We start from the raw sequence: 13935 nt of genomic DNA on the forward strand, positions 1-13935 counted from the left end.
ATAGAAAGGAGGCACAAAAAAACCATCAACTTGTAGAAAGAAAAGGTGAGGGATGCTGTAAAACGACCTGAATCAAAAGTGTTGAATAAATATACAGGACTCTATCTAGACAAGTATTAAAACACTTCCCAAATGTTCATCATATTCCGTGAATAATAAACTTACATAACATTAGTTCGATTTTCATTAATTTCCACATATTTAGCTTTCAAGTTTGAAAAGGGCTGGCTATTTAGTCCAGTATGTGAAAATGCAAAATTTTAATTTAAGACTTAAACATAGCACTTCCCTGCAAGAATTTAAAGCCTCTAAGCCAAAAACAGTGGCTCTTTCCAGTTCAGACTTCCTTCACATACATGTTTCCATTATCTCTCTACAATTTCTAGAAACACTGCAACGAGTACTTTGTGTGTGTGTGTGTGTGTGTGTGTGTGTGTGTGTGTGTGTGTTTGAGTGCTTATAAAATTTTATTTGGTGATCATTTGTTTGATTAAAATTAATGAACCCTCAGCCCCCAACCACCCCCCAAAAAAAAGCTCTGTGGGCTATCAGTAAGCATATGGCTGTAATCTCTATTAAAAGTGGGAAGCTCTATCTAGGTAATGGATATCAAGTTTAAAGCCTGCTTTGGCAACTTAGTGAGACACCCACCCACACTCACACACAAAGGGTGGGGGGGGGGGAGGAAGGGAGGGAGAGAGGATTGAAAGCTGAGAAAGTAGCTTAGTAGTAAACAATGCTTGCCTAGAATGTTCCCAACACACACACGAGGGAAAGGCAGAGATGAGGCAGAGAGACCAGGAGGAGGTATGGTATTGAGGGGGAGATGGAATGGTTAATATATTCAAAATTAAGATTGGGGAACTTGAAGTTATATTTTCCTTTCTCCCGGTCCACGAACTTTACTTTCTTACTTTTCCCCTCTCTTCTCCTTCCTTTTGTTCCAAACAAAAAAAAAAAAAAAAAAAAGAAAAGAAAAGAAAAGCAGAAAGCTAAATTAAAAAACCGCTTGTCTTTTTCTTACCAGCAGAGAGCGCTGGTGCCGTGTGCAACTCAGAAACCTCACATGATCTGCGTTCTTCGCTGCCTTGAACCCGGCAGCTAAGTTTGACTCTTCCGGGCATCCGTCGCCGACAAGCCGACAAAGCGGCTGATCGGCGGAAGAGAGGGCGGGCTTTGGCGCGCTCGAATGCGGAAGCGGAAGTGTTTGTGGCCGGCTAGTAGGAAGTGGTGCTTCCGCGAGTGGAGATGGCCGCGCTGGCCCCGCTGCCGCCGCTGCCCGCGCAGTTTAAGAGCATACAGCATCATTTGAGAACGGCTCAGGAGCATGACAAGCGGGACCCCGTGGTGGCCTACTACTGTGAGTCCCTCCGAGTCGCCGCCCTCCCTCAGGGTTGCTCCCGGAGCCCACGCGCCGCCCTCGGCGCTGGAGGCCCGCCCCGCCCCGCCCCCTGGCTTTAAGCCCCGAGCCTTGACCTCCGGCCCGCCCTGGGGAAACCTCAAGCATCTTAGTGTCCCCTACCAGTCCTAAGTAAGCCTCGGAACTGACTCCACGTGCGCCTGAGTGGTCTGCACACTCCTCCCAGGTTTTCGGTGTATACACGCAAGCTACCTGGGGAGTCGAGCCTTTGAGATGGGGTTGAAATGCAAGTGGATGTCCCCGAGATGGGGGAGGAAGGTAGACTAATAGAAGTCATAACAAAAAGTGCAGGTTAATACACACACGCTTCCGTGGCGGGTATCTGCTGCTAGACACTTTTTGAGTTTGACTGCTCTTGACTTTGGTTTCCCATGCTCCTCTCTTCCTTTGTCGTCCTGATAGAACGAAAAGTTGAGAAGTTTATTGTAACAGTTTTCCCAGTTTGAGATTGTATAAAAGCTCTACCGCCCAAGGGAAAAACAGGTCTAACTTTGTTCAGGCTTTTGGAGTTGGTAAAGCGGGTAGGGCTAGTAGTTTTATGTAAAATGTGTTTTGAATTTTATATTCATATCTTTGTTGCAAGAAATGACTGTACTACTCTGAGCCCCTAAAGAACTTTCAGAATAGAGAAACTCAATATGATTTGTCCTCTGTTGTGAACATTGCAAGGACGTTGTTAGCAAAAATCTGGACCAACTCATCCCTTCCCTTCTCTACATGTACCACCTCATTTCTGCAATGTGCGTGGATGTCATCACACACCCGCCCCCCATAGTTGCCAAACTCCTCGTGATTTAAGATTTGAAATGTAACCTCTCCTGCAAGCCATAAGATGACTGCACTTCATCTTGGTCAAAATTGAAGAGTATTATTTTCACCGTGCTTGCTCTTTTAACTTCCTCAACCAAGTCCTAATAATCATTCATGCAGCATGTAATTATTGAGCCTTTTTACCTGGTGCCAGGCTTTTCCTTGGTACTGTCAAAAACCGTTTGTAGTACTAATGAGAGGAGGTTGCTTAGACAGTACTCAAGCATTATAACAAGTAAATCGGGGAAGGGAACAGAAGTACCAGAACAGTGTAGAGGGGAGAGATTTCGTTTTCCTTTGTTCAGAGGGTATTTCGCTGAGTAGACAGTCGAAGCCAGTAGGTCATGCACATTTGGGAAAGACTATACCTTTAGGTGGAATACGAGTCTGAAGGTCCAGAGGCAAGTTTAAAGGAGGAGCTGGGATACTGGGTGTGGAGCTAGAGAGAAGCTGGTACATGAACAAAGAAGCAATGTCTGGGAACTGAAATAGGGCCCTCTGTTCCCCTCTGAGCGAATCTTTCTTTATTCATGCACCTATTACTGTGCACCTTTGTGACTACCCAGGATCCTTTCCTTCCTGGGTCAATATGCCCAGTCTTGCCCTTTGTTTCTAAGCTTGTTCCTCCATTTCCTTTGTTTAAACATAAAACAATTAAAATTAAAAAGAAAAAAAAAAAAACTAAGAGAAGTGTTTCCCATGACAGTCCCCTAAAATTGAGCCTCATCACTCCATCTTTGAGGTGAACTTGAAGTGGGAGTCCACTCTTGCCCTCACCCTTTCCTGGTGGGGACCTTTGAGCCCGCTGCCATCTGGTTTTCATGCCTGTTTCAATTTAAGCAGACTCCCTCTCCCTAAAGTCATGAATGGGAATTTTATGACAAGTCCATTTGGCTGTAATACAGTATTTGTCATGAGACCCATATATAAGATCGTACATGATGTCCATACAGAGTTTAAGGAATGATAGGAACATACTAATGTACTCACATTTAGTGAGACTCAAGTTTGTAATTTTTGCTAATTTGGTGACTGTGGATGCTGTCTCTTTGAAGTGATATTTGCAATTCTCTGGGTTTTAATTAGGGTCACCAGCTATTCATATGTTAATTAAACATGTGGTTTCCTTTTGAACTGCCTTTTTGTGGTTTTGCCCAGGCTTCTATTGAACTGATAATATATACTAATCCTTTGTTGCATGTATTGCAGGCATTTTCTCCAGTTCACGGTCTGGTTTTTCTGCAGGAAGTTCTTTTTCCAAAATGCTTAATGTAAATTGTCTATCAGTTTCTAGGGTACATTCTAGTTTTCTAGGCCTTGATTTCTTCTGGGTACTCACTTGGGATTTGGTTTTAATTTAGGATTAAGATTGTAAATGGATCTTTTATCAATTATAGAAAAATTACCTTGTTGCTGCTTCTTTGTTATAGCTATTGTGAAGGTTTTGTTACATATGTGCTATTCTTTTCCCTTTAACTTTCTTCTCCTAATTCTTTCAGCTGTCTTCTCTCTGTTTCGTTGTGTAACTCGGTAAGGTCTGTCTTAACCTCCAGGTGTTCTGTTGCTGAACACATCCATTGAGTGACTTCAACTTTTAGTTCTTATTTCTGGGTATTGTTTGTTTTCAATTCTGCCTGACCATTTCTGGTAGTTTCTTATTACTAAGTTTATCTTTAAACCTTTTAAATTAGACTTATTACCCCCACACACCCTGTATGCTCTATAATCCAAAAGGCTTTTAATGCCATCATGATGGCAAGAGTAGAAAATTTCACACTGAGAAACATTGTTCCGTGCTTCAAGCTATTGAAGTATATAAATTTATCTTCCAGGCTAGAGAGCTGAGTGCTGGAGAGATGGCTCAGTAGGTGAAACGCTTGCTCTACAGACATGAAAACGGAGTTCACAGCACCCCCATAAAAGAGATCCCAATAGCATGAGCCTGGGGCGGGGGGGGGGGGGGGGGGGGGGATATGAACTTCAGGTCAATAAGAGACCTTGTCTGGGAAAATAAGGTGGAAAGCAACAGAGAAAACACCCACCGGTGATCCCTGCTTCCATACATGTCTGCATAGAGAATAAATATATGCACAAAAAAATTATCTGCTATCTTTGTGTACAAAATATTTATTAAATGAAACTCTGTCTTTACTTGGATCCAATCCCTACTACAGATATCATTGTAGTTAGGAGTTTCTAAGAATATGAAATCCAAACTGTTATTTTTTAATGTAAAAATTGAATTTAATATAGATGAGTGTACTAAAATCTTCACTGGCATAGCTGAGAGATTTGGCACAAAGTTTTAGAAATGTATATATAGTGAAGTGGTTCCAGTTTGGGGAAACATGTGTTTAGGAAATAATCACAAATATTGTAAGAGCTTCAAGCAGAATTCAATGAAGTGTGTATGATGTAGATTTTTTTTCTTTTATAAAGCCAAAAAATGAGTAAGTCCCTACAAACAACAGACACTGTGTGAAGTATTCTGGACACTGCTAGCTCTGGTTTTGTAGTTAATGCAAATTGCAGGAAGATCTTTCCATTCTCAAGTTTGCTGAGCATCATGGCATACATCTGTAATACTAGTATTCAGGTGGTAGAGGCAAGAGGATCAAAAGTCCAAAGGCTAACCTGGGCTACATGAGAACCTGTCTCAGAAATAGTGCTAGGGAAATACCTCATGTTAGAGTACTTGCCTAGCATGTATGGGGCCCAAGTACTACACACATTTTGCTATAAATAGAAATGTAAAATTTCAAAGCACAAATTTTGTGTGTATGTATGTAAATGTATCACAAATATACAAATAGATACTATGAAAGCGGTAAGTGTCTTCACTGGTAGAAAATTATATAATTGTTCAAAAATTACAAAGTGCATTTTATAAGCTGAATAGTTACACAAAAATTTAGGATAATCTTGAACCAGTCACTAGTGGTGCACATCTTTAATCCCAGCACTTGGGAGGCAAAGCAGGCAGATCTCTGTGATTGTGAGGCCAGCCTGGTCTACAGAGCAAGTTCCAGGACAGTCTGGGCTACACAGAGAAACCCTGTCTCAGGAAAAAAAAAATCGTATATATTCATAAACAACGGAGTGTTTGTATGTGTGGTGTTTTTCCTGTTGATTGCTTTCCCCCTTTGTGTAAGTTGGGAGTTTTTCGTATTGTAACAAATAAAGCCATTGAAAACAAAAACCAAAAACAATTTAAAGGCATAGGTAGTGAGGAAGTTCAAATGTTATTCAGAGAAAATAGCAGTGTCTTCAATGGCATGGTGTCTCCAGATTGGATTTTGAGTCATATTTTGTAGTTCTGAAGAAACTGAGTTGCCTTCCCCTCATGGAGCTTAACTAACTTGCTCTTGTCTCTATGCTTTGCAGCCTCTGTTCTGCTTCCATGACTCTTCTTCTCTCACCACACACTCCATTCTTATCCTTAAGGTCGTAGCTTGAATGTCACAGTTGTTCCTGGTAGCTCTTCCCTTGGGCCCCTGGTTTTAGGTTCATCTTCTTAGTCCTCCTTGTGTTTTCCGTGGCTTTCTTCTGGCTGCCTGCTCATTTACCTGTCTTCTCTTCTAGATTGTGGACTTCAGGGGGCTTGCTTTTCTTCATTCAGTTACTGTGCCTCGTAGTGCCAGGCCACCAGAGGTCATTTCATACTAAAGAGTAGGTGTCCAAAAGAGCATTTACTTGATTGACTTGAATATTAAGGTAACAGTGGCCCTTAGAGGAGAACTGTGGCCACACCATTAGTCACAGGAATTGACAGACAACTAAAGCTTATGTAACTCTGGGCATTTATAATAATCTTTTTTTTAGGGGCATTTGCTCTTGCAGCCATTGTGGTCCTCTGTTGCTATTTAGTAGAACCAACACCTGAATGACAGGTGGAGAGGAGAAATGTTGAATGAAATGTAGCGTGAATCTTAAATGGTCTTATTAATAAAATCAAACCTGAAGCCAGGTATTGGAGTGAATGCTGGAAGATCAGAGAAGCAGAACCAGCTACATCCAACCTTACCTCGCCAATTCCTCAGCTGATCCTGTTTCCTCAGACTGGAAGCCTCTGTGTCCTTACCCGAATAGATCTCAGCTGAACTGCTGCTAAAAGCTAAAAGCTTAACCAACTCTGGTTCCTGCTTTTCACACCTTATATACCTTTCTGCTTTCTGCCATCACTTACTGAGATTAAAGGTGTGAGTCACCATGCCTGGCTGTTTCCAGTGTGGCTTTGAACTCACAGAGATCCGAATGGATCTCTGCCTCCCAAGTGATAGGATTAAAGGTGTGTGTGCCACCATTTTCTGGCTTCTATGTCTGTCTACTGGCTGTTCTGTTCTCTGACCCCAGATAAGTTTATTAGGATGCACAATATATTGGGGGACACAATATATCACCACAATGAGAAAGTTATCAGTAATAAGTAATTAGCAAAAAGATACAGACATAATCTGGGGAGAAACATAAGTAGAAAGGAAATGAAGATTAGGCTTTCTGCTCCTAAACCTGTATTTCTAAGCTCCTTTCCTGTTGTGGGATGTTTGGGGATATTAGTGCACTGTGTGAAGATGTATTATTGTGGTTAGAGTAATAAAGAGCTCAACAACCCATAGCTTGGCAGGAGAGAACAGGCAGGAAGGAAGGTGGATTCACCAGTGAGACTCAGGGGAAGCAGGACATACAGTATGGAGATGAGGTTAACTGGCCACATAGAAGAATGTAGATTAAAAAATATGGGTTGATTCAAGTTATAAGAGCTAGTTGGAAAGAAGCCTAAGCTAAAGGCCAAGCTTTCATAATTAATAATAAGTCTCCATGTTATTATTTGCAGACTGGCAATCCCAATGAGCAAGTCTGACTACACTCCCTCTTTTCTTTAATAAGACCAGAAAATATTTGAGTCCCCACTAACAAAACTGTATGATAACAATCTTTGACACTGCCAGATTTGGTGCTATAGGCTAAATTCAGAAAGATCTCTTTTTTTTTAAGTTCACTGTAACTGAAATATAAACTTTTCAATTTGGCTTTTAAAGATTCCTTCAGTGGGTGTCATTGTAAAGCCAGAGTCCTTTAATGACCATGAAAACATGTTCTTGAGACCCTGTTTGTTTATGTGATCACAGAAAGATTAAGTAGTTCCTCAGGAAGTTGTGAATACATGTAACTATTTTAGTCAGATATGATATAGCACATAAAAGCAGAAATGTTTAACTTAAATATCAAAAATGTTGGTTTTCTTTGCTAGTGATGATAAAGTACATGGAAATTAGCATTACAGATACATTGCCTCTTATTTGTTCTTAATCACACAGAAAAAGGAATTTTTAAGTTAGATAAGTTTAAACCAATGGGAAGAATCTTGTTATCTTTATGGTTTCAGAACTTAAATGATAAATTGGGACCATGGTTTTGTCTGAATTTTTTTATTATTATTATAGGCCAACTCAGGATACTGTACTGACATGACAGGTTATCAGTAATACACAGAATGATCAATTTTCACTTTATGCATTAGAATCCTATTACTTTTGTTTGTGAAAGTATATGGGCATCCATATTTTGTTTTATTAATATAGTCATTTGAATGTTCTCTTTTGATTATATAAAACTCTTCAGAAAACAAAAAACAAAACTGTGATCTCTTAAATGGAGCTGTGCAACCAAATAGCACCCCTTACCTTTCATTTCCTTCTTTGCTAGCCCAGATAATTTAAGCCTCTTTGATAAGGCTTGTGTTTCAAAATAGTTACATTTGACTGCTCAAAGGTGAAAGCCTGCATCCTTTTTTAATAGAGCAGGATTATATATTATAGTTCTCCACAGGCATGTTTGCTAAGTTCCTGCCTTCACTCAAAAGCTTCATATAGCTGTTAGGATTACTTTTGTCTTTCTATCCTAGGCTTTAACAGGTGTTTTTTATTTTGTTGTTGTTTGTTTTTTGTTTGTTTGTTTCTTGGAGGGGACACTTTGTTTATTAAGACTCACTTTATTATTGTTTATTTTTGGACAGAGTGCAGGAAATCATGGAAGGGCAGACCTTTTTTGTCAGGACTGTGCAGGGCACTTTAGAAAGCGTTGTTCTAAGCAGCAGCATTCCCCCATACACTGCATCAACAAATATAAGTTTTTAGAGGAAATCTGATGCTGGGAAGATGGCTCAGTCATAGAGTGGTTACCATGCAAGCGTGACCACCTGATTTTGATTCCCAACACCTATGTAAAAGCTAGACATGACACCACTCCTCTGTAATCCCAGCTCTCAGAATGCAGCGACAGGTTGATATCTGAAGCTGGTTGGCTAGCCAGTCTAGCTAATCAGCAAGATCCAGGTTCAGTTAGAGACACTGGCTCTAAAGTGAGGAAGACACCCAGTATTGCTCTCTGACGTTCATGTGCACATACATTCACACATAACCCCATACCCATTTTTCCTGCTCCCTCTAGAAGCAATACAGTATTGTTTTGTTACTTTTGAGAAAGAGTAGTCAAAATAATGCATGTTTATGTTAGACAATTTGGAATACATACAAAAGAATAAAGAATCACAGGCTTCCCACTTATACTCATTACAGGTAAGATCTGCCTGAAGTGACTAAAACGTAAAGCTATATGCAGATTCACACCTGCTATCTTCTGTAGCTTGCCACCTCACCCTCTTAGGCTGCAGTTCTTTTGAGGGAAAAATGCTTGATTATGCCGATGATGATGATGATGGTGATCCATGATATTTCAAGGATTCTTTAGGATTGTATTTTATAGTGAAATAGTCACTATGTGAAGAGAATAAATAATACATTTTTACCATGGTAGTCCAGTTGAGTAAAATAGACAATGGTAGTATAAAAGTGTCTAACATAAAGCTATTTTTAGCAGTGATTTTTAAAATATGCTCAAAGGGTAAATCTAGTATTTATCATTCAAGTCCTTTATGGTGGGCTGATAAAATGTTATGTCACTGTAGAAATGATAGTTACATTTATTACAGAAAATACCCACAACATACTGTAAAAAAGAAGTGTGAAGAATTATATATTCTAGCATATATAATTTGTGGTTGCATATACATAGCACATATACAATGCTGTGTACATGTGTGCTGTGAGAGCTAGAGAGATTCAAGGTTAGGAGACTCCTGCCAGACTGTACCTAAGTAAAATCCTAACCCATTACTTGGTTATATGACCTTGGACAAATATGCTTCACTTGTGAAATTTAGTTTATTTTTTAATGTTGTATGAATAGTGGCAGTTATGACGTTTGCATACATCATGTCGTTAATGGTGCCCACCCCATCACCTTTCCTTCCCTCTTCTCCCTCCTCCCCAGTCTCTTTCACAGTAGTCTCCTTTCCACTTCAATGTCGTCTTTCTCATTTTCCCCTGGCTCCACAGAGAAAATGTGCTATCTGCCCTTCTGAGTTGGCTTGCTTCACTGGCGTGATGATAGCCAGTTCTATCCATTTTTCTTCCAATGATATGATTTCCTTCTTTATGGATGGATAAAACTCCATTTTGTGTGTGTATGACACATTTTACCTACTTGTTGATGATACCTGTTGGTCATATAACTTCCCGATTGTAATTAGTGTCTCAGTACATATATACAGGTATCTCTCTGCTAAGCTGGCCTTATTGCTTGAGTCTGTAGTTGAGAATAGTGTAGGCAAGGGGCTGGAGAGATGGCTCAGAGGTTAAGAGCACCGACTGCTCTGCTCTTCCAGAGGTCCTGAGTTCAATTCCCAGCAACCATATGGTGGTTCACAACCATCTGTAATGAGATCTGGTGCCCTCTTCTGTATACATAATAAATAAATAAATCTTTAAAAAAAAAAAAAAAAGAAAGAGAATGGTGTAGGTAGATCACATGGTAGTTCTGGGTTTTGAGGACGCTCCATCCTGATTTTTATGATGGTTATACTAATTTATATTCCCACTCAACAATGTATGAATGTGCCTCTCACACATACCAGCATTTGTTGGTTTTAGTTTTAGCCATTGTGATTGGTATAAGATGAAATCTCAATGTAGTTTGGATTTACATTTCCATAATGGCTAAACATGTTGAAATTTTTTTTTCATGTATTCATTGACTTGTGTTGTTTTGAATAATACACATTTGTTCATTTATTTCTTAGATTATTCTTTTGTTTTATATTTAAATGATCTGTATATGCTGAATATTAATTCCCTGGATATATAGATAGCAAAGATTATTATCTCGTATTCTACAGATTTTCTCTTTCTTGGTAATTGTTTGCTTGGCTGTGCAGATATTCTTGATATTATTCCCTAAAATGATTTGAATCTTGTTCCAAAAGTCTTTGCCTGTGCCTCTAATGTGAAGTGTTTCCCCTGTGACTCCAAGCCTTTCATTAGGGACTTGGATTCGTTTCCAGTTGATTTTTGAGAAACATAAAGATCTAGATTGACACTGTTACCTCGGACTATCCAGTTCTCTCAGCACCATTTTTTTAAAGTCTGTCATAGTTTTAGCACCTTTGAGAATCGGATGGCAGGAAGTATGTACTTTATTAGTAATTTTGGGACAAAAGTAATAGCATCACAATATTTTTGTGGTAAATTAATTTGATTTTACCACTTTTAAATGATTATGTTAGTATATGACTCTTGTTAAATATTCATTTAATGTTATTTATTTTTAAGTTATTGTTACTCCTGTTGACTGGAGTCTTGAAGACAATATATTCTTGAGTCCTATATTTTTACTCAGACAAAAATTTTGGCCCATTAATTGGAGTAAACTATTTGTTTAATGTGATTATTAATGTGCTTAAATTTAAATTACTCTTTTTGTTGGAATTACTTCAATTTTTTCATTTATTTTACATCCCCACCACAGTTTCCTTCCCTCTTTTCCTCCTGTTCACTCTTCCTGCTTCCCCTCCCTCCCCCACTCCCATCCACTCCTCCTCCTGTTTCATAAAGGAGCAGGGTATCATCAAAGTATGGCATGTTGAGTAAGACTAAGCTCCTCCCTTTGTATTAAGGCTGGGCTAGGCAACCCAGTTTGGGGAATAGTTTCCCAAAAGCCAGCTCAGGTATTTAGGGACAGGCTCTGATGGCACTGCTAGGAGTCCCACAAATAGACCAAGCTACACAGCTGTCACACATATGTAAATGGCCTAGGTTGGTCCCATGCAGGCTCCCTAATTGTCGGTCCAGAATCTGTGAGCTCCTATGAGCCCAGGTTAGTTGGTTTTGTGGCTTCCTTGTGCATTGATCCCCCTGACTTGTACAGTCCTTCCTCCCTTTTGTCAACAGGATTCCCCAAGCTTGGCCCACTGCTTGGCTGTGGATCTTTGTATTTGTTTCCACCAGTTACTGGATGAAAGCTCTCTAATGATACTTAGGGTAGTCATCAATCTGATTACAGGGGAAGGCCAGTTCAGACACCCTCTCCACTATTGCTAGGACATCTTTGTGGATTCCTGGGAGTTTGCCTGGCACCAGGTTTCTTTCTAATCCTGGAAATACTCCCACCCCGCATACATGTCTTTCATTACTCTCCTGCTCTGTCTCACCCCCAACCTGCCTAACCAGATCCCTTATTTCCCATCCTCAACCCCCACCTCTAGTTTACCCAGCTCTCTTGTATTTCCCCTTCCCAGAGAAATCCATACTATGAGTGTTATATTTGATTTTTCTGGTTTTTGTTTCCTTTTCTGCCTCTTTGGTAGATAATTGGTGTGTGTGTGCGTGTGTGTGTGTGTGTGTGTGTGTGTCTGTGTGTGTCTGAGTGTTTTTACCTGCATGTTTGTCTGTGCACCATATGTATGCAGTCCCTGTAGAGGCCAGAAGATGGCACTGACTCATTTAAAGTGGAAATTACAGAGAGTTGTGCTCTTCCATGTAGGTGCTGGTCTAGAACCCAGATGCTCTGCAAGAACAGCTAGAGTGCTCTTAACCACTAAGCCATCTCTCTAGTGCCCTCAAGAATTTGTTTTTGTGGGTTTGTTTAAGGATTCTGTCATTCTTCCAATGTTTCCAATGTGAGATTAATATTTCTCTAATTTATTAGTGTTATTGTAACATTTGCATTAAGGCATCTTCTGTCATATGATATAAAACTTTACACATGAAGTCTTTATTGTTTTTTCCTGCCTTTTGCCTATAGTTGGTATGTATTGTATTCATATATTTGTCATATACCCTCTAATATATTTTTACTTTTTAATTATTCTGTTTTAATTTTTTTCATAAAATAAGAAACTAATCTCTCATATATTTGACCACATGAATATTGTTTACATAATTTTCCTTTCTTTGTAGCCTAAGCTTTAAGTCTGATGATTGTCTTTTCTCTCTGAGAACTCTGTCATTTCTTACTCAGTTTGATGCTGAGATTATCTCAGCCTCTGCTGTGAGGAGATAGGCTTTCCTATCTTGGGCTTTCCTTTTGAAAGATGCATTTGCACTTGCTGTACACTAGACTTGACAGTTTGGTTTTTTTCTTTACCTCGTTTTTTGACACCTTTCTGGCTAGCTCCCTTCATTTGGGAATCTGGACATGTAAGCTAGACTCTTGACATTTTCCTGGACCTCTAGAGGCTAGTTTTTAAGTTGTTTATTTTTCTTTTCTTGAGATTGTTTACCCCCAGGTTTATTTTGAGTGGTTTCTATGGCTATTTCTGAAGCTCACTAACCATTTCTTCTTCTTTTATGTTTATTCTGTACTATTAATCATCAAGTGAATTTTTCACTTTGGATAATTATTTCTAGGCATTACATTTGAGTCCCGTTGTATACATTTTTCCTTTCTCTTTTTACTCAATTTTCTGTAAATACTTTTATGTTACTTAGTTTCCTAGTAGTTGACTGTCATCTTCACATACTTTTATCATTGCTTGATCTGCTTGAATTGTTGGCTTATTACTTTATGCATCACACTTTCACACCAACATGGTTAGTAACTTTTGCTTGGACATAGGACACTTTGAAAAGATTTAGTCTGGCCAACGTTCAAGGTGTTAGTGGTTCATTGGATCCCTTTGTGCTTTGTTCATTGGTTTGTTTTCCAGTGTTGTTTGTCGCCATTATTACTTCTAGCTCTTTGGGGAGCATGGATAAAATAGCCTTTGGAAAATATGCTTAAAAGAGCCTTTCTCTAGGAACAGGTTAGTCTCACTGCTAAAGTATGATTTGGGAGTCTACTGAATATCCTGAGTAAATAGCCAGGACTCTCCATGTTCTGTTTGGAACATGAATGTATTCTAGCACTGTGTGTATGCTTAGGAAGAGGTAGACGTATAGCCCTTGTGCATTCTTTGGCCTTGTGGAGTTTTCCCATGCACATACCTGTAGTAGTGTTTGATCAAACTTTAGCTGTTTACCTGTGCAGATCAATGAGCTCCTTTCTCTTAGCTTCCTCCCGGTCATGACCCTAGTCTTCACCTTGTAACTGCCTTGTTCTCCCTGAGGAGAGATAATAAATAAAAACAAATAATAGATAAATAAATAAATAATTTAAAAGCTGTTATTTTCCCAATTCAACCAGAGAACATTGCTTGGAACTGTTGTCCTTCCCCCAAGTTTAGTGTTTCTGTGCAGAATGCTGAGCTGATCTTAGGTATTCCATGCTTGGATCTTTTCTGTAGATGTCATGGAGGAAACTTGCTTCACGTATTTTGTTCAGGATTTATTCCTAAATTGCCTGAGAAGGCCTTGATCACTCGGTTTCAC

At 39.4% G+C, this 13935-nt stretch overlaps 1 protein-coding gene across 1 annotated transcript in view; it reads left to right on the forward strand.

The window, feature by feature from the left end:
• The first annotated feature begins 1193 nt into the window (after positions 1-1193).
• Positions 1194-13935, forward strand: part of Vta1 (vesicle trafficking 1) — a 59010-nt gene continuing 46268 nt past the window's right edge. Inside the window, exon 1 of the mRNA XM_036169083.1 lies at positions 1194-1360. Coding sequence (XP_036024976.1) covers positions 1249-1360 — 112 coding nt within the window. The 5' untranslated portion in view covers positions 1194-1248. The remainder of the gene's footprint in view (positions 1361-13935) is intronic.

Source organism: Onychomys torridus, chromosome 19, assembly GCF_903995425.1.
Source record: "Onychomys torridus chromosome 19, mOncTor1.1, whole genome shotgun sequence".
NCBI classification, from domain to species: Eukaryota; Metazoa; Chordata; class Mammalia; order Rodentia; family Cricetidae; genus Onychomys; species Onychomys torridus.